This window comes from Tripterygium wilfordii, chromosome 13, assembly GCF_013401445.1.
Source record: "Tripterygium wilfordii isolate XIE 37 chromosome 13, ASM1340144v1, whole genome shotgun sequence".
Classification (NCBI taxonomy): domain Eukaryota; kingdom Viridiplantae; phylum Streptophyta; class Magnoliopsida; order Celastrales; family Celastraceae; genus Tripterygium; species Tripterygium wilfordii.
Genome location: NC_052244.1, coordinates 172,862 through 192,217, shown reverse-complemented (window position 1 = coordinate 192,217; position 19,356 = coordinate 172,862). Strand labels below are relative to the sequence as shown.

The 19,356-nt window shown below is 37.0% G+C and overlaps 5 protein-coding genes across 5 annotated transcripts; 2 read left to right on the top strand and 3 right to left on the bottom strand.

The window, feature by feature from the left end:
• Positions 1-270: 270 nt before the first annotated feature.
• Positions 271-3,039, bottom strand: LOC120011886. Its single transcript, XM_038863048.1, has 2 exons — positions 2,291-3,039; positions 271-629 (listed from the first exon to the last, which is right to left on the bottom strand). The coding sequence occupies exons 1-2, from the start codon at positions 2,890-2,892 to the stop codon at positions 623-625; spliced, it is 609 nt and encodes a 202-aa protein (XP_038718976.1). The 5' UTR covers positions 2,893-3,039; the 3' UTR covers positions 271-622.
• Positions 3,040-6,190: 3,151 nt separating this feature from the next.
• On the top strand, positions 6,191-11,123 carry LOC120012870 (ras-related protein RABE1a-like). Its single transcript, XM_038864409.1, has 9 exons — positions 6,191-6,451; positions 6,537-6,620; positions 8,623-8,695; positions 8,778-8,878; positions 9,815-9,880; positions 10,086-10,183; positions 10,270-10,332; positions 10,418-10,510; positions 10,683-11,123. The coding sequence occupies exons 2-9, from the start codon at positions 6,554-6,556 to the stop codon at positions 10,764-10,766; spliced, it is 645 nt and encodes a 214-aa protein (XP_038720337.1). The 5' UTR covers positions 6,191-6,451; positions 6,537-6,553; the 3' UTR covers positions 10,767-11,123.
• Positions 11,124-11,323: 200 nt separating this feature from the next.
• Positions 11,324-14,184, bottom strand: LOC120012869 (diaminopimelate epimerase, chloroplastic-like). The gene is made up of 6 exons (XM_038864407.1): positions 13,806-14,184; positions 12,874-13,350; positions 12,268-12,352; positions 11,986-12,045; positions 11,738-11,811; positions 11,324-11,644 (listed from the first exon to the last, which is right to left on the bottom strand). The coding sequence occupies exons 1-6, from the start codon at positions 14,103-14,105 to the stop codon at positions 11,528-11,530; spliced, it is 1,113 nt and encodes a 370-aa protein (XP_038720335.1). The 5' UTR covers positions 14,106-14,184; the 3' UTR covers positions 11,324-11,527.
• A 215-nt stretch (positions 14,185-14,399) lies between these two features.
• Positions 14,400-15,878, top strand: LOC120012119. The gene is made up of 2 exons (XM_038863397.1): positions 14,400-14,579; positions 15,069-15,878. The coding sequence occupies exons 1-2, from the start codon at positions 14,519-14,521 to the stop codon at positions 15,386-15,388; spliced, it is 381 nt and encodes a 126-aa protein (XP_038719325.1). The 5' UTR covers positions 14,400-14,518; the 3' UTR covers positions 15,389-15,878.
• Positions 15,879-16,129: 251 nt separating this feature from the next.
• On the bottom strand, positions 16,130-17,766 carry LOC120012118 (protein SODIUM POTASSIUM ROOT DEFECTIVE 1). Its single transcript, XM_038863396.1, has 3 exons — positions 16,901-17,766; positions 16,752-16,827; positions 16,130-16,489 (listed from the first exon to the last, which is right to left on the bottom strand). The coding sequence occupies exons 1-3, from the start codon at positions 17,483-17,485 to the stop codon at positions 16,332-16,334; spliced, it is 819 nt and encodes a 272-aa protein (XP_038719324.1). The 5' UTR covers positions 17,486-17,766; the 3' UTR covers positions 16,130-16,331.
• Positions 17,767-19,356: the final 1,590 nt, after the last annotated feature.

The window sequence follows — 19,356 nt, the reverse complement described above, 5'->3', positions numbered from 1 at the left end:
TCCAGATTGAACCAACCCTACAGAGGTTTTTTTTTTGATTTCATTAAGTGTCACGCCACAATAATTACTTCAGTGGCAAATGATTGATTTTTCTAACTATATTCCAAGAGGATGCACGAAACAGAAAGAATGCTGCAACTTTCAGCTACAGACTCATGAAGTTGAGCTCCTAACAATGAAACTCCAGTCAAAGATAGGATCAAGGGGCTAGCTACTCTTGACCATAGAGAGAGGGTTCCCAACCTAAATCAAAGCACACAAGCAATTATGTACTATCAACACACAAATGAAAATATATACCAACCAACTCCACTGGCACAACAAGGGTTTACATGTCTGAATTGATGCACAAATTTAAGCTTTTTAAATCAAAAAAGTTATCAAACTAAACAATGTCTCAGAATAAAAAACCAACTACTGTGGTCGGTCAGTCTGTCCAACATATATTTTCACTCAAAATAGAGAAACTACAGCAGGCACCAGATGAGTGCCAGTAACTGCGCAAATGATCTACAGTACCCCAATTTGCGGCGGGCAATTGGGATGAGACACTAAGTGATCCTGAAAGCAGCCTTCCACTTCAACACATAAACTTCTTGCTTTAAACAAGTCATTCTCTCAGCTAAAACCTGTCAGTCATATCAGCAGAAGACGAAAAAATGTAAATGCATATATGAGTTTAGATAGCATAATTCAAATCACACTATTAACACTAAAAATTATACAAGGGAGATTGGAGAAACATCCACCTGAATTTTAGCAGAGCACCACAATATGAAGTTAAAAATGAAATCAATGAATACAGAAATTGCATGGTGCAAAATAATTTTTTGATACAACAAACATGGTACTGCATTCTACCATTTGTTCAAGAATTGAATCACATAAATGTGATGAACATGAGGATATGCTGGTAGCTTCATAAAAATAAAGTAAATCGTGACAATGCATTTCTTAGTCTATGCTCTCTGCAACTTTTTCTTTTGGTGGAGAAGAATATGATCTCTGCAAATTTACATGGCCAAATGATTATCCAGGGGAAACTTCATATTCAATTATGAGGTACAATAATAAAGACCATCGAAATGATGGAAAAGGGAGTGTTTGGGGAGGGGGGTGTTAGAGAGATTATTAACAGGGTATTTGCCCATCATGGTGTTACTGTTAACAAAAGCGGGATATTTTTATGATCTGGTATCTTACAGATAGTGCATATAACATATCCAACTAGAGGCCATAACCCTCTTATCTCAAGACCGAGTCATATACATTCACACCTTTCAAAACCTTTCAAATGTGGGTGCAAGTAAGAATCATGTACACAAAAACGCCATCAGATTAACAAGCCAGCCATTTAACTTAAGCTGGTTACCCGATGGAACAAGCAGTCAACAATAGGGGGTGATTGAGTATAAGAACTAGGTTCAGTTAAACATCTGGCACTTATTGATAGTATTCAGCACTTTAAACTATTACTTGGCACACTTCTTCACACAATCTCCAAATCTTCGAAAAAATGCCATTATTTCTGTGTTTGGTCTTTAATCGACCACCAAAGCTGTCTTTCAACTCACAAGACTGCCCATTGTGTTCTCCTTGCTCACTATCTGTATGATTACATATATAGGTGTCTAACCTACTGAAACTAGTAAATTGGATGGTTTCAAGATTATCTCAGAATTAGCTACCTAATAGCTCCAACATTGAACAAAAAGTTTCTATGTTATATCATCTCTTACACTAGAAGGAGGTAATTCAATTTTCTCATGTTGGCATTATCTTGCTAGAAATTATGTTTGTCCATGTGACTCTAAACTAACTTTCACAAAAGGATATATAACTTCATACAGCAACAATCATTACTCAAAGTAATAAGAGCTGACGTTTGTTTGGTATCAAGAGGAAGGGAGGAGAAAGAAAATTGTAATAGGTATCTATCCCTTTATTAGCACGTGTCTAAACTAACTAAGACCATTTCCAGCATTAGTCTCCAGCTATCAATAAAGAAAACCACAACAACATTGCCACACCTTCATATTTACAGTGTTTTGGAAGTTACCAATTCTGCATAGTTCTCTAAGGAACACTACTATGGTTATAACATAATATACTATGAACCCCTTAATGAAAGGTTTCAAGATAAAGATCAATAGAACACCAGCAATAAGAAATCAAACATCCAAACTGATTGACCAAGTAATATGCACATAACATATTGATGGAATCTAGTAGTTGAAATTTAACACAGATGTGTAGATATCACGCACGAGAGAAGGATTTTGATACATACTTTGGCGAGCCCGCATTGATATTCCGGTGAAGAATGCGAGCTCCACATGAATCCCCTGTATCGATCAACTCCCTAAGACCCTTGTTCCCCACTATATCCACCTTTTCCTCCTCATCCTCGTCCTCCTCCTCCAGTTCCTCTTTCGTGGGCCCGCGAGTCTTCCCCTGCAATCTCTCAAAGTAATTCCCATATATATACTCAGGCGTGTACCCATTCTCCTCATCAAACAACATTATATGGCCGTGCCACTCCCATACCCGATAATCCGATCCTTTCTCCTCATGAAATGCAACACAAATATGGTGCTCCCCTATTGTCACCGCCTGGCCCGAGTTGGGTTTCAAGGAATCAGTGTTTCCCGAGAGGATGAGGCGAATAATATCCTTCTCGAGCTTAGATTCTTCTTTGGCGAGCTGGGTCTTGTTTTCGTTGCCATCATCGTCGGAATCAGAGAGATTGGCAGCGTGGAAGAGGAGGTCTTCGAGGGATTGGGAAGGAAGAGGGTTGTTGTGTCGTAGTGGTGGTTGGATTTGTAGACGGCCCATCAAGGTCTGGAGGAGGAGATTGTCGAAGTTGGTGGTGCCGCTGGTGAAAGAGCTCATGATGTGTTTGTTAATATGTTCCAAAGGGAAGGAGAGATGTGACGAGGGTTTTAGGAAGAAGGATGGAGACAACTCAGATTAAGGGTTTATGGGTTTCGCAGCCGCAGGTGACTGAGGACTGATGATATTTGGGATTGAATTAATTTTTTCTGAGCAAAAAATTAGAGGTAAAAAGCGGACACATGTGACTGACTAATGGATATACACAACCACTTTCTAGTTTTCGGATTATTTATTTTTAGTTTCTTTATTACTTCCAATAAATAATTAATTTGGTCACGACAGTAGTGTTGATGTACTTCGGTTGTATGTTTACTGCATAATATGCGTTCATGATCTCCCCTATAAGAATATTTGGTTTGTTATCCAAAGAAATTACTTTTTTACTAAAGACAATTGTGTAGAAACAAATCTTTCAACTGGGATAAACGATCCAAGTATAAAATCATCAAGCATCCCTGTACAGGATTGGCTTGAAGAAAGAATGGCAACAAGGAAACAGTGAGAAAATAATTAGAGTGTGTTTGGTTAGGATTTTCAAAACAGTTTTCTGTTTTCAAAAATTGTTTTAGCTTTAAAAATTCTTTTGGGTGGAAGTTTTCAGAAATGATTTTGTAAAACTGAAAACTGTTTTTGGTTTTCAAAAACCAAAAAACCAAAACTGTTATTTGAAGTTTTGTAAAATTATGTCCTGTTTTCTCTTTCATCTTTCCTCTTTCTCCGTGCAAAATCCTCGATCAAATGAATTTTGTTTTCATCATTATTTCTTAAAATTGTTTTCAAAATCTAATCTTAAAATCAGCTTTTGAAAGCAAAAAACCAAAACCATTTCCAAACACACCCAAGCATCTAAAAACAACAAGTCCAGAATTTTTGTATTTGTCTTCCTTTACATACTTCATATATACCAGTCAACATTGCCATAACGAATCTATCTTGAAAACCAATTATACCATATACTACTTTGATGCCATTTTCCTATATATCTTAACCAATATGTGTAACTTCTTACTCCAACATACATACCACCGCTCAGAATAAAGATCCATTCAATCTACATTCAAAGTGATAAAAAAGCATTGCTCTCTCTCTCAGTAGTGGATGTGTTGAATCATAAGGTTTTGTAGATCCCTACACTTACATTAATTAAAGGACAAAATTCACTACTAAGATGATTGAGATGCTTTTTATGGTAGGGGGGTTGGGGTTGGGAGCGTGTCATTAGGCTAATAATGGTACAATTACAAGCAATTTGATACTCCACTCATGATTTTTTTTTGAAATACTCAGCTCCTCCACCAAGGGCAGGGAACACATATTGATCATACTTCAATTTCTTTTGGATAATGTTTGAGACCCCCAAAAAGTGACCTCCAAAATACCCCCATTTAATATGGAGGGTTGGATGTGAAGTGGGTCCTACATATGTGTTTTTAATCAATGACTATTTTAATGCTACATAGATTTGGGGGATTTTTGGGGGTCAAATTTTGAGAGCCTCTAACATTGTCAATTTCTTTTATATAAGTTAGAGATTGTAAAACAATAACGAGTGAGGGTATAATTATAAGTTCATACAATTTGAAAGAATTAAAAACACCTCCCAATCCACCTCCACACTCACCCAAATAAGGTTACAACTCTCCCTAACCCCTCTCAACGCTCTATAAACACCACCTTCAACTCTAAATTATTTATTTATTTTCTTAAAAAAAAATTAAGGAACAAAAGAAAACTTCCTATATGTTTTACGAACTTTCAATGCGGTTAGAATGGGGCTCAATTAGGACAGACGAAATTCCAAACATTCGTGGGGCTTAGTTAGGACAGAAGGAATCACTTTCTCTAGTTTTGTTTTTCTCCTTTTTTCTTTTGGTTTTTTAATTCTCCGTTCACTTGCCACTCCCAAAAATATATGTTTTTTTGTTTGTCATAAACTAAAAGAAAAGTAAATTATTATTATTTATGCTGTAAATAAAAAACAAAAATGGTGTTGTCCTAAAAACAAAAAATGAATCATCATATAGGCGTAAATCGTTTGATATTTTTTTTTAAAAAAAGGTCTTCTTTTTCTGTTTCTTTACACGTTTTGGGTTGGCTTTTGAGTGGTGAGGCAGCATATTTTTCTAGAAATAAAATAAAGTGACCGAGTCTGGTAAATTTCACGGACATTAATTTCTTCAATCCTCCTGGCCTCTGACTCTATCAAACAATCACAGCTCATTTATTTCCCACGGTTATTAACTCAGCCTCCATTTCTCACCGTTCCACTCTGCGCTTATGTAATGGACTAATAAATCACAACAAACTATTTAATTTATGCACTAATTATAACAAAAGTGCTGCGATAATCTCAAACTCAGAATTCAGGAAAATATATTTATATTTTGTAACATTCGAAACCTTTGCATTGCCATCATTGTTGGAAATTATTTTGAAATAATCCCATGATGCTATCAAAGGGTAATATATATGTTGATATATATTTAAATGAAAGTATAATTTCGCTTTCAACTTTCACATAAGCTATCTTTGGTAGAGTTCATATTTGGAAAAACAAATTATCTTATAAGTTTGTCAGTGTTTGGATAATAGACTTAACGTCCTTGAATAATCAAACCTTATGATAAAATTGGAGAATGTCCACATACCAACATATTATGTTCGTTTGTTATTTCCCACCATGCATTTTAGGCCATACATGTGATCCCAACTTCATGAGTGCTCGAGATGGTTTACCAAGCCCCGATAAAACCGGTATGACTTTACATTTCTTGGGACATAATACGAATAATGATCAACTTTATCAAAAATAATAAAATTTTGGATTCAACTTTCATATCCAACTAATTTCTTTAGAGTCACCTTCATAGGTCAAAAGCCTCGTAAATGTATTGTGCAAGTGAAATGGAGGGACTCATGAGCTGAGCTGCTCAAGGTACCGTACGATTACATACAATTTTTTTATACACGTCGATTAAGCAAAACCAAATAATGTGATTTATGGGTACTTATGATACAGGTTTGTTTAATACATCAAACTAGTGCTTATTTTCGTAAGCGCGTCAGATTAATGGTCACTTTATTCATTGACCAATTCATACGCACTTGTCATATATATATATATATATATATCTACATACAGATTAGATATATATATATATAAGGTTGGTCCAGCTCAAATAATAGGAATGAATCAACTGGAATAGACAAATATTGTGGTGTTGTTGTCTTGGCTTATACATATTTTTTAACAAAAAGGGAAACCTCCACTGCCCTCTTCTTTTATAATTCTTCAAACTCCCATCGAAGAGTTAAATACTGAGCGTCCGATCGACTCAGATCTTTATTTATACATATATAATCCAACGGTCTTAAAGTGAGCTCGTAACCTATTTGTTATTTGCTGGATCTATTTTGCTTTCACACTCTTTCGCTCTCCCCCCCTCTCTCTGTTGAATATCATAATTATTCAACGGCCGACGAGTGAGTGGTGACGTTGTAGAGACGATCTCTCTCGTTTCCTTTGGTAGATCTTGCTGTCCTCTTCCCTGATCTGGTATTTCATTTTTTACCGATTTCATTCTACTATCTTCTTCGTTTTCTATTCATTTGTTCGTTTATTGAGGGAGGATTTTCTCTAGGGTTTTTTCGCTCTTCAATGGCTGCTCCAAGAGCTCGAGCTGATTACGATTACCTCATAAAGCTTCTCCTGATTGGTGATAGCGGTATGATTTTACGTCTGTGCAATCTCTTCGTCTATTGTATCATGATCTCTTAAGGAAGAACGTGATCCTGTCTTTTCTGCCTGATTATTGACTCTGCTACTTGGATAATGTTATTGCTTTTATTGATGATGTGCATGCAGATAATGCTTACACGTATTTCTAATTTGCTAATGCTTGTGTGATCTCCATTTCCTGGATTTGACGCATGTGCATTTCCAGCAATAACCGCAGTATTTGATTCTCAAGTTTTTGTACGTTATGTACAATTGTATTCGATATTTCTGGATCCTGTTATTTATGTTTACGTTGACCTCTGTGATTTTATTATTGATATTTGTATTGGAGAAGAATGAATTGAGATTGCAAGACTGATGTTATCATATTGCACTATATCTGAACTGCTCCAGGATGTTGTTGAAGTTTGAAGGATAAATAGGTGCCACTTGTATTTTTTAAATGGTCTGGGGCTCTGGGCTGCGTGGTGTTTTATCTTCATAATTGGGTCAAAATCCAGTGTTTCTCTGATTATGATGAGTATTTTTGTCAGACTTTTTTTTTAATGCAAAAGAAATTTTATTAAGGGGCACCTAGAGCGAGCAACGCAAAGAAGAAAAGTACATAGTGACAACACCTGATAGTCGTTGATTGATCGTAGTTCATTCCTGCTATGCCATGGACTTTGGATCTATTTTATTCATTTATAATCAGTGGGAAATTTTCTACATTCAGTTTTCTCTTGATAAATTTATACCAATGCACTGTGCGTGAATAAATAATTTGAACTAGCTAATAAGATGCTGGCCGCCTGATAGCCATTATCCTACGACAAATATATTTTGTGATTTTTTGAACTAGAATGCCTATGTCGTGGCTGACATTTGATATATATTATTTGACCTACACTTGCATATTGTCCCACAAAACACTCTCCTTGGATCACATGTTTCAAGATATTATCCATTCTAAAAATTACATTGAAATTGGTCGTCTTTATAAGATTCTTAACAACTATAGTAGGATATTTGCAATCCTAAGACTTGATTTTTTTCTTGAAAATATGACTTAAATAGTTTCATTTGTTGTGTATCGCTTGAGTCCACATATTGCACATCATAGGATCCCTTATTAAAATAAATGATACCTTGTGATCATGCCATGTTGGTCGCCTCTATTGCAACTAAGCTTTAACCCAAATATTTTTGGATGGCATCTTGAATCCTTAAACAAAATAACAAGATTCATATGTGTGTTGTCTCTTTCTCCACTCAATTTTGTCTAATGCTACACTGTCACTAACAGTCAAACATTTCACATACATATAATTCTTTATTAATTGATCACTATGGTGGTCAAGGGGAGGGTCAATGATTCCTTCAAAAAAAAGAGCAGGATCAATGACATAAACCCATGTCGATGGAATGTCATATGTTGCTTACAATATAGAGGTCACAAGTTCAATTTTTGGAAACAACCTCTTCACATATTATGTGGGGTCTGCTTATATCCTGTTTGCCCCCAACCATGCCCGCTGCGGAAGCCTTGTGTACGGGAGTTGTTTACCTTTATTGATATAGATCTATTCATTGATAACTGGCTCTATATGACCAGGTTTTGGTTATCAATGGATTGCATAAAGTTTTTAGAAATTCTGAAGATTTGATGTAGTGTAGTACCTTTTCTGTTTTTATTGTATTCTCGGTATTCATTGTACTTGTATTTTGCTTTCTGTGTTGCATTCTCTTGGTGCCCCTCAATAAAAATTCCTTTGCATTCCAAATAAAAAAAGATAGAGATATTCAAGACCCTTGTCTTCCTTAGACCTGCCACATCTTATCTAACCAAATTTTGTTGTACGAGTTAATTTATCTTAGATGACTGAATTGTATTCACATGGTCTTTCTTATATTGCCTTGGACATGTGGGTTAACTTTTTTTTTTTGGGTGGATTTGATGCATCTTTTTATTTATTTATTTATATTTTGTTTTGTATGTGAGTGGGCAGGTGTTGGTAAGAGTTGCCTTCTTCTACGTTTCTCAGACGGTTCTTTCACTACTAGTTTTATCACAACCATTGGGTAGGTGTATTTTAGGCAACATTTGCTCTTTTTTGGCTTGAGCGTTTTCTGATCTCATTGTGGGTGAACATAATGTTGGCAGCATTGATTTTAAGATAAGGACCATTGATCTTGATGGAAAACGCATCAAGTTGCAAATTTGGGATACTGCTGGTCAAGAACGGTTCCGAACGATTACCACTGGTTAGTTGTGGTCCTATCTTGTTATGTGAAATTAAAGAGTCCTTCAATGAATTCATTAAGCATCTATGTGGTTTAAAAGGAAAGTGAGATAGTGAAAGTAAGGTAATACTGTTTGGTGCAATGTCTCTGTGAAGGCTATTCTTGTCAAAGCTCACATTTTAATGTTCGTCATTTGAAAAGGTTTTGATCTCCTTCTTAATCCTAATATGTTAAAAACTAGTTCCTCGTTAGCATTTACCATTCTGCTAGACCAAAAGGCATAAGGTGTGTCATCATTCTTCTTTTACTACTTTGATAGTTTTCTTGCATTCAAACAGTCTTCTCTCTCCTTGTGTCACTGATTACATAAACAACACTTTGTACTCATTCCATGTTCTCTCTCCTTGCGTCCATGACTTTGAAGTTTCCCAAAATTTCTTATCCTGCTTCCTCCCTCTTAACATGAAAATAAGAGTTCAATTTTTTTGTATGGACATTTGACCTGGGAAGTAATTAATATGATTTTATAATCTGTTGATAGATATAAGATTGCATGAATTTTGGAAAAAATATGACTTCTTTTTTCCAAAAAAAAAGAGAGAGAGAAGAAAAAGAAAAAAATCATTTTCAATTTCTTTAGAAGCTTGTATGAGTATCTAATTATCTATTAAGACCTGGTGAATGAGCTTAGTAGAATGTTTGTATAGCTTACTGTTGCCCGTGGCATCTTCTTCTTTAATGAACTTCCCATGTGGTTTTCTTTATTCCTTTGGTTTTAGTTTTCTTCCCTGGCAACCCACAATGCATAATCCTTTAAATTATGTGGTTGGCATAAAGGAGTAACATAAGAAATCATTTTCTCTAGTCTTGTTTATTACTCATTTCTGTTTCTGCAGTATTGTTTCCCTATTTTATTTGGTTTTCCAACAGTTGCATAACTATTTTCTTTTCCTGCAGCTTACTATCGTGGAGCCATGGGTATTTTGCTTGTGTATGATGTTACCGATGAGTCATCCTTCAATAGTAATTACTTCTTTCATTGCTATCATCGTTCGTGATTGAATCTATGTTTTCCTACCACCTGCACTGAGTTTTGAAAATTTTGGATTTCGTTATTTCTTTTGAAGTTGATTATTCATTATTGAGACATATTTACCAATGGTGAATTTTGACTTCTTTATATTATTATCAATCTTGGCAATGTTTTTACATGACTTTTCATGTAAAGACATCAGGAATTGGATTCGTAACATTGAACAACATGCTTCTGACAATGTCAACAAGATACTGGTGGGTAACAAGGCTGACATGGACGAAAGCAAAAGGGTGAGTTATCTCTCTCTCTCTCTCTCTGTGTGTGTGTGTGCGCGTTTGTGCATGCACAAGATAAAGTTTGCTGAGATACTTTCCAGGCTGTTCCTACTTCCAGGGGCCAAGCTCTTGCTGATGAATACGGCATTAAGTTCTTCGAGACTGTAAGTATAAGCTATTGCTGATGTTGAGATGACTTGTTCCAAACGAATGGATCTTTCTATATGTGGAATATTCTTTGTATTACAGAGTGCAAAGACAAATCTAAACGTGGAGGAGGTTTTCTTTTCAATAGCTCGGGATATTAAGCAGAGACTTGCAGATACTGACTCCAAGGCTGAGGTAAGAGTTGTTGCAAGCCTCCCTTCATGTCTGCCTTTCGGCAAGACGTAATTCATTCAGCAAAACTAGAGTTGTCCATGAATTAATGTCAGAATTCATTGATAAATATTGCTGAGTTAGCATCCTTGTTTAACATGTTATGTTCTAAACAGCACTTGTATTGTCTATGCAGCCTCAGACAATAAAAATAAACCAGCCAGACCAGGGAGGAGGGGCTTCTCAAGCTGCTCAAAAATCAGCTTGCTGTGGTTCTTAGATAAAACAGGTGGAATATGGGGGCAGAAAGAGGGAGGGGGGGGGTGCATTTTCGGTAACCTTTTGTAGTGGGAAAAACTAATTTGTTATTATATGATTGGTGCTTTGCATTGACCTTCCTATCACTATTTTACAGCTACTGAACAATTTGGGTGTGAATGGTAGAATCTCGATATATCTTAAGAGAGTTATTATGTATTAGGGAGTTTCCTGTTATTTTATTTGGTGTTTGAGGACAAACTTTGTAACTCTTTGATTTCCTTAACGATGTTTATGTCTTAAGCTCGATTTTCCTTGAGTTGAATTTGTTAAATGTATTTTGCTCTATCAATGAAGCGTAACATCGTTTCTTGTGCTAGCTGAATTCCCTGTTGATCATTCCAACTCCCATTGTAGTTTTCTAGGAAGGAATGATGAGTTCATGCGAAAATGGATATCTACGGCTTTTTTTGATGTTTTTTTATGACTGAATCAGGAATCTTTTTTAAATGTTATAAAGGGCAACTGCTGCATATGTTATATGTAGGCATAAGTGCATTACATAACTAAAGAAATAAATTGAAAGAAAACCATTCTTTTACCAATCCAAACATTAACTAATCATTTCAAAACTCAGCAACAGTTGGTTCTCAGTCTTGTGCAAGTAATTGTAACATCACTTACTTGACATAAATAAGGCTTCAAAATACTAATGATCTACGGTTTTAGATCAGTTCAAATAATTAACGCCACTCTAACGAAAGATGACTGAGCTTAGGCAAATCATAGGGGCACTGATCCATAAAATACTACTTCAGCTGGGCCTGTCATGTACACATGGTTGTCTTCTTCCCTCCACTCAATCTCCAGTGGCCCTCCAGGGAGATCAACCGTGCAATTCTGTAATACCAGAAGTTGGGATATCTCAGTTTCATCTGAATGTTTTACGTCGCTATTTTGTAACAATTTCTACACATCACATCATGAACTTACTCGGTTAGCTTGACCTTCGAGGACTGCCGCAACAACTGTTGCACAAGCTCCAGTTCCACAGGCCAACGTTGCTCCTATATTGAAGAATAAATGAGTGAATCCAAACAAAGAAGAAGTTAGTCTATTGCAAGATAACATGGAACTAACATTGGAATACTGCACGTTTGCAAAATCGTGTAAGCAGCACATATCGAAGTAAAGATATTCCACAAGGTAAAAAATAAACTTTTACTGTATAAATTGCCAACCTGCCCCTCGCTCCCAAACACGCATCTTTAGGTGCGAACGAGAGCAAACTTGCACAAACTCTGAAAATTGAAAGCCAACTGTCAATTTAATATGATTATAGTAGCTATAATGTTTACTTATGACAGCATACAAACAACCTAACTACTGCAGGTTACTTGGTGTATGGTAAGTCAGATAAAATAAACTAACTTCCATTGTCTAGAAAGATAAGCTGACAAAAAAAATTAGTTTTGCTCCTGATTCCAATCACAATAATAACTCTATGCAAAGATATATCTAACCTGTGTTGGTTCGAGCTGGGAACATATCATGATGCTCAAACTTGGGACCAATTTGAGCTAAATTTAGTTTGTCAACCTGCAAGCTCTGCTTCGTTGCAAGCAGATAGCGATTGAAGGAATTTCAGTAACACAAACAACTAATGGCAAGATGTTAACAACAATCAATCTCTTTATCCAATATATGTGTGGCATGGTCACAAGGATGAAGAAGAAGCCTGACACTGTGGAGCACTGACAAAAGAAATGATACAAAATATTATCAATTCTATTGGACTGCAAAAAATTAGGTTGAAATAGTTAGATTCGCTACCACCCTTAGTTTGAGTTATTAACCATCCATAGTCCTCCTCAGTTCATTCTAATCTTGAAAAACTAACAAGTCGCAACGCATGAACCTGTGCCTTAAGTTTAGTATGCTTTACACTTTATACTTAATGATAAAACCATAATCAGCAGCTTAAAAATAGAACAGTTCACTCATTGTGGTTGTATTTTTTTTTACAAATCTTACACAATAAAAACACGAAATAAATCAAAAGGAAATATTCTTTACAGTCTAATTCAAGGTCAATCACATAGTTTTCAATCGAGTATCAAAAGGCGCACCTGTCCTTCTTTGATCCCAAAGGTCACACAGTGAGGGTTTCCCATGCTAACACAAGTCACATTCCAGGTAACTCCGTCTACGACCAGTTCAGATTTAACAACAGCTTGATCTTTATTTGGAGATAATCTCGTGGGCACATCCAATGCTTTAAGTATAGGTTCCCCCATATCAACCTTAACCCTACCATCGTCTTCAATTTCAGGAACAATTAGACCGGCTCCTGTATGAAATGTAAACCTTTGCTTCCCCTGTAAATTTTCGAGCTCAGCAATGAATTTGGCCAGGCATCGAACACCATTACCGCACATCTCTGGCTCGGTGCCATCAGAGTTGAAGATCCTCATCGTATAATTGGTGCCGGCAGTTCCAGGCATGGCAAATATCACTCCATCAGCACCAATGCCAAAGTTGCGATCGCATAACTTCACAGCTTGCTCTGGAGTGATCTTAGGTTCTGTTGAGTCTCTATTATCAACCTAACATAAAAAGCAAGAATCAGCAACTAATGCAAGTGAAAGCACAGTAATTGCTCTCAGAAATCTTCGAATTTTATGAGCACGTCATTTGAACAACAGAAATAGTCACACCCAAAAGCTCAACACAGTTTTATGAAAGAAAGTTTGTACTTTCAACGAAGGAAAATTAACCAATCAGTTGAAATCTTGTCGTTGAGTCCAGTGTTTGGCAAGGAGAAGACTTGCTGAAGAAAAAAAAAAAAAACTCATCTAAGGTAAACAACCGCATTGAGTTTAACTGGGTGAAGGCTCAAACATTTTCAATTTCACATACTTTTTCCCACATGCAAGTCTACTTCGTTTCATCCTATATATCGCATCAATAGCATCATGTCACTGTGTTAAATTTGATTGATTGAAGGCTTAAACTTTCTCATTATGCTATACGCATTCGAGGATGGGAATAGAAAAATTACCAGAATGAAGTCGTTGCCTAGGCCGTGGTACTTAACAAAGTGAAGGAATCCGGTCTCTCTTTTGTCAAGAAACGAAGCCGGTGATACTCTACCGGGAGCTTCAATGCTCATTGACGATGCACGCACTTGGAAGTTGGTGCTCCTCAAAGAAACGTTCGATCTGATAGAACTAAAACGAAGAGTCGAATAAGACGAGGACGAAGAAGAAGAAGGCAGAGATCGGAGGGTGTTGAGGTGGGGAAGAGAGCCGAGAGCTTGGGAGGGCGTGATGGATAGAGAGATGACGGCGGCTATGGCCATGGCTTCAATTGCCTTTCAGACGTCCTTTCGGAGAAGAGAACAAGTTATAACCCCTACGAAGCCGGCGGGTGTATAGACTATAGAGTATGTTGTCAGTCAAGCATAGGAAGAGAAGTTGCAAATGGGCCGCTGATGGGCTTTGGTCTGTAAGCATTGTATATCGGATCAAATGTATGGATAGAAATAGAAATATGATGCAAATAAAGCCCATGATGTAATTCTGGTTCTGGTTCTTTTTCCCAACCCCCATTTACTTACGAACAATAATAATATTAACCAACTATTTCCTTTTAATCGACAATTACCAAATCCCAAAAGAACAGAAGTAGCCCTAGACAGTCTCCCTACCCAATCCATCACCCATCTAGCAACCCGATCGCTTCTCCTTGCGTGATTTTTCAGTCTATAACTGAATGCAGGAGGGGAGAGTCGTCAATTTCAACCCGATCTACAACAAATTTAAGCTTTGTCAGGGTACGTCCACGACCATTTAGCTCACCTAATTACACTATTGTATTGCATAACTCAATAATAATATATATGTTCTCTCTTATTTAATTTTCATTATTATCATCCCATTCTTCAGTATTGCTTTATCAGACGGTATTAATTATCATTATGTGGTGGAAAAGCTTTATTCTTGCGATGAATTAGTTGCTTTTTCTTCAACTACTCTTCATTAGTTCACTCTGTAGTAATAGTAAAAGGGTTATAGATTGGATTTGACAATTCCATTTTGTATAATAAATTGTTGCTGCTGATATCAGATAACCTCTCGTCATGATAGGCTCTTTTTGTTGAAAAAGAAGAAGCAATCCAAATAAGGCTACAATACATGAATCTGCAAAGACAAAGTTAGGAAGAGTTTATATAGTTGTAACTGGAACCAACTTCTTTTTCCTAATAGTATGAAGCTAACCTCTCCACTGTACGTTCCAATATTATTTTTATTTTAATGTTTAGGTACTTTTTATCCCAAACCCCTTGGTGATTCACTGACTTGGGTTATAGAAAAGCATCCTATTGAAGATGGAGAATGCAGCAAAAAGAGTTCATGCTATGAGATGCTGGTCGATCTACCGTATCACGTCCTGGTCCTGATAGGAAAGAAACTGACCATTGCTGATCATCTTTCTTTTCGTGCTGTTTGTAAGGACTGGCGTTTGGTGTCAAAAATTTGCCGCCCACTGCAATTTACAACCGAATCACTTTGGCTCATGTTCTTAAGAAACCCAAGAAGAAAATCTGCTCAATGGAAGATTTATACCACAGCGCAAACCTGAAGATTTTAAAGATTGGCTTGTGGCAAAAGCGTTGCTTGAGAAGTCATTGCAGGTTGTCTTTTCAACGGAAAAGGGTGAGAAAATCATTACCATACCCCCTGGCAAAGGAAGAAAGCAGAATGCAGAGAGAACTGAGAAGGAGGTATTTTCTGGGTGGATACCCTGCCAATAGGTGCATGCTGTGCATCAGTAGATGGTCATAAACTTGTTGGTTGGCATTTTTGGGACAAGAGCAGTTGCCCTCACACCTGTGGTAATCCTCGTGGAAATTCATTTTGGATTGAACCCAAATGGAGTCGACCTTCAGCAGATCTTAAATGGTCTACCACTGGATTTTAATCTTTTGTTGTTTGAGACTGAGGTATTGTTTAGCTTCTTATGCCAACCTGAAGCTTCTTTAAAAAAAGAAAAAGGAAAGAAAACTGTTGACTGTAGTGTAGTATTATAGGTGCAACAGTGTCAATTAATTTTACTTAAATTATTAATCTTAGCTTTCAGTAGATGGAGGTGGAAGAAAGTCTGGTGGGATTGTGGCTTATTATTGTGCATTATTCGCAAATAAAGGAACATTATCCTTGAAATCAATCATTTTCAACTACATTTCGTTAAGATAAAGTGTTTGATGTACATAGTAGAGTCTAGAACTGTACTATTAAGCCAAATAACATATAGAAAGCATAGGCAAATCTTTTCATCTGTCCTGAAGGAGATACTGGAATAATAAGAAAACAAGCAGAGCCCTCGAAACAAGAAAGCTTACGCAAATCTTTTCATCCGTCCTCATCCTCTTTGGATCAAAGAATCTACAATAAGCCCTTGAAACAAGAACCCTTGCTATGTCCCTTCTAAGTTGTAAGCTACAAATTAAGATTATGAACTATGCAAGTATGCAGTAAACATAAGTACGTAGTATTTCTCTAAACCCACAAATACTTCATGTTAATTATTTCTTAGAAGCACACGATTGGGCTTGGGCAGCGGAAGCTGTCCAGAACTGTGCGCTCTTGACCTTGGAGACGCTTGCCAGGGCAGTCACTGGTGATATGTCCCCAATAATCGTCACCTTCTTTGCTGCGTAGTCTATGTTGAAGGATGTCACACCTGCTCATAAGTTAAACCCCATTTCACAAAAACACAATTATCACAACACAAACACATAAATGATGATGTATCTTCTGGTCATGGGCTATGATCCGGGCCCCGTCCATTTAATTATCTTCTGCTTATGGGCCTCTCTTTAATACTCACGAAATAAAGGAAAGAGATAAAAAAGAATGGCAGTCTTGTAAATATTTGACAAATTGCAATGTTTGAGAAACAGAAGGGAAAATAGGTGGTGGTCTGGTCTCATGGGCGGCGTTACCTTTCATTCTGGATAGATGTTTCCTCACTTTTCCTTCACAGCCTCTGCAGTGCAGGGACACCCTCAACACCACCACCTGCAACCACATCCATGTAAAAATAGAAAATAAAGATTTTGTAATGTAATTTATCAGAATCATAAAGCAATACCTGGTCTGAAGAAGTAGAACAAGAAGGAGGAGAAGACTTGTCTGACTGGGAAGATGAGGGCTTTGAAGAGATCTGTTCATTTGGATTAGAGAGAGCTTCAGTACTGACACTAGTAATCTTATTGGGTTCAGCTTCAGCTTCAGCAGGAACCATAGTCAAGACAGGGTCAAAATCCGATAACCCATCAAAGAAGGCAGTCTCGCTTAACAGATATCTGGACGAGTCACGAAGAGGAGGAGCAATCAAACGATGATATTCAAGTGCCTTACCACTACCACTACCACTACCACTACTTGATTTATCAGAAGTGCTCTTTGGCTTATTGGAGGAGGAGCTTTTCTTGCCTTTACGATCATTATTTTTTGGTCTTGTTGTTGAGTTCTTCTTGGGATCAATGGGTGGCTGAGCGGAGGGGGAGGAACTGGGTGCTGCGGGGAGGCCACCTCTTCTGGTGAGTCGTTTTTGATCTCGGATGATGGGGTTGTGGCGGTCGATGGCACGACCACCTAGTTGAATGGAGGAGGAGGAGGAGGCTTCATCCATGCTGAAGCAAATGGCTGTTGAAGCTTGAGATGTGCACAACATGTCTGTCTATTCCTTTCGTGTCAATGGTAGTGGAACTAGTACAAGTGGTTTAGCGAATCTGGGTATGTGAGAGACAGAGAGGGAGAAAAGAAGCTCCAGAGAAGGTTGCCTGTTCTGCTTTTATGCTTGTAAACTCATTTGAGTGGTGGGTAGAGAAAAAAGAGAGAGAACCCAATCAAGTGTTTTATTTATCCCTTCACCTAAACACCGATTATGTAAGCTAATAATGTTCGGATCCAAATTCAACTCCTCGCAATAACATTACATAAAGTCTAGTGATTCCGGGAATTTAAAGCATAGCTATTTTTCATTTTCTTTTTAAAATTTGGTGGAAATTGTTCTGTTGCAATCTCTATGACATTCGTTACATAAATTTTATATATTTTTTGGAAAAAGTATTTAATGGCTAATTTGTATGTTACTGAAAATGGACAAGCAAGAAAATGGAAAAACAGAGTACTCTGTCTCTGTCCTTACCAATTTCTTTTTGTACTGGGCATGTGAGCGTCACCATAAAATGCGCTTATCTAGTTCAATAAAATTAACAGGATTTCATAGAAAACAACAACTATCGTAGTATTTGCAAGTAAATGCCTGCACAGTTGTCCATGGCCTACTTATTAAACGTTTTGCAGAGACTCTGTTTATGAAATCAATTTTGTAGTCGGATGAGACAGAACAACGGTTCAATAAAAGGTTACAAGATCTTCCACAATAACCCACCCTAAACATTTATCCTTAATATAAGACCCAAAAAAGAAAGAGAAGAATAGAGACGGAGATAAAAATGTAAACATCAAGTAGCCAAAGATGCATAGAAAAGGAGCTTTAATAATTCAATTCGGGACCATGTCCATTTTATTCTGATTCTCTAATTTCTAATGGAACAAATGCTGCCAGATAAAAATAAAATAAAAGGCGATTTGGAATTTTGCTTCTTCACTCTGTATGGATGAACCACAAAGTCTCTTTCTCCTTCACAAGTTCTTTTATTTTTTATCATGGAATCAGATGCGTAGGCTTTCTTTCTTCCAATCCCTTTATGTCCCTGCCCACCCGCCCTTTCGGCTCCAACTTAAGAGATCACCACCCCCACTTTGTCAACAATCGGGACTTGTTCCGATTCAGTCATCATCATAAGCTCATTTGTTACTGCTTAATCACCCAATGTGTGGAAATGAAAAGAAACGCCCATCCGGGCAGATTTTTTTGCTGATGTGGCAATAAGTCAAACAAATTTTCGTCAACAAATGTTTATGGACAGTATAAATAGTTAGCGTATGCTTACATGGCATTATATGATATTTTTTATTTTTGAAATAAAAATAAAATAAATCCTTCTTTTTTGTTTCAAACTCTCATGTCTTTCTCCCAAATTGTAATTTCTCTCCAGGTCTTTGTCCTTTTAAGAACAGCAACCTTGAGCCTAGATCCAGTAAATCTCTCCAACACAGACTCTCTCTCTCGTACTCAGAAAGACTTCACCTCAATTTCTCATATCACTCCCACATTCATTGGTACTTCATCTCTCCCTAGATGCTGGACGGACGTACTGTTCTTGGGTTTCACCAGTGACTCATGTCGAACGTCAATTTCAAACACACCGTCGATACCATCTCCTTCTTCATCGATTACTTTGATGTGTTGACGACAAGTTCGAGGAGGCCAAAGGATTGGTAGGAGAATGTTTCAGTTGGAGGTTGAGACAACATTTCTTATTTTTATTAGAAGTTTGTGTCGCAAGTGTTTTTAAGGGAGATGGACGAAATGTTTCACATCAAACCATGTTTATTTTTATCTTTCCATGACTATTTTGGAACTGTTTAAGCACAAATGAATGAATGACGTCATTTCATTCACCTGCATCTAAT

What these genes read in the sequence shown, in the direction of transcription:
- LOC120012119 (XM_038863397.1), top strand. Translation starts at nt 14,519, where the DNA reads ATGCAGGAGGGGAGAGTCGTCAATTTCAACCCGATCTACAACAAATTT. An exon ending in CAAATTTAAGCTTTGTCAGG is followed by an intron (nt 14,580 to 15,068) that starts GTACGTCCACGA and finishes TTTAATGTTTAG; the next exon opens with GTACTTTTTATCCCAAACCC.
- LOC120012870 (XM_038864409.1), top strand. Translation starts at nt 6,554, where the DNA reads ATGGCTGCTCCAAGAGCTCGAGCTGATTACGATTACCTCATAAAGCTT. An exon ending in TCTCCTGATTGGTGATAGCG is followed by an intron (nt 6,621 to 8,622) that starts GTATGATTTTAC and finishes GTGAGTGGGCAG; the next exon opens with GTGTTGGTAAGAGTTGCCTT. An exon ending in CGATGAGTCATCCTTCAATA is followed by an intron (nt 9,881 to 10,085) that starts GTAATTACTTCT and finishes TTTCATGTAAAG; the next exon opens with ACATCAGGAATTGGATTCGT.
- LOC120011886 (XM_038863048.1), bottom strand. Translation starts at nt 2,892, where the DNA reads ATGAGCTCTTTCACCAGCGGCACCACCAACTTCGACAATCTCCTCCTC.
- LOC120012869 (XM_038864407.1), bottom strand. Translation starts at nt 14,105, where the DNA reads ATGGCCATAGCCGCCGTCATCTCTCTATCCATCACGCCCTCCCAAGCT. An exon ending in TTGGGATCAAAGAAGGACAG is followed by an intron (nt 12,353 to 12,873) that starts GTGCGCCTTTTG and finishes GCAACGAAGCAG; the next exon opens with AGCTTGCAGGTTGACAAACT. An exon ending in CCCAGCTCGAACCAACACAG is followed by an intron (nt 12,046 to 12,267) that starts GTTAGATATATC and finishes TTCAATTTTCAG; the next exon opens with AGTTTGTGCAAGTTTGCTCT.
- LOC120012118 (XM_038863396.1), bottom strand. Translation starts at nt 17,485, where the DNA reads ATGTTGTGCACATCTCAAGCTTCAACAGCCATTTGCTTCAGCATGGAT. An exon ending in GTTCTACTTCTTCAGACCAG is followed by an intron (nt 16,828 to 16,900) that starts GTATTGCTTTAT and finishes ATGTGGTTGCAG; the next exon opens with GTGGTGGTGTTGAGGGTGTC. An exon ending in ACATCTATCCAGAATGAAAG is followed by an intron (nt 16,490 to 16,751) that starts GTAACGCCGCCC and finishes ACTTATGAGCAG; the next exon opens with GTGTGACATCCTTCAACATA.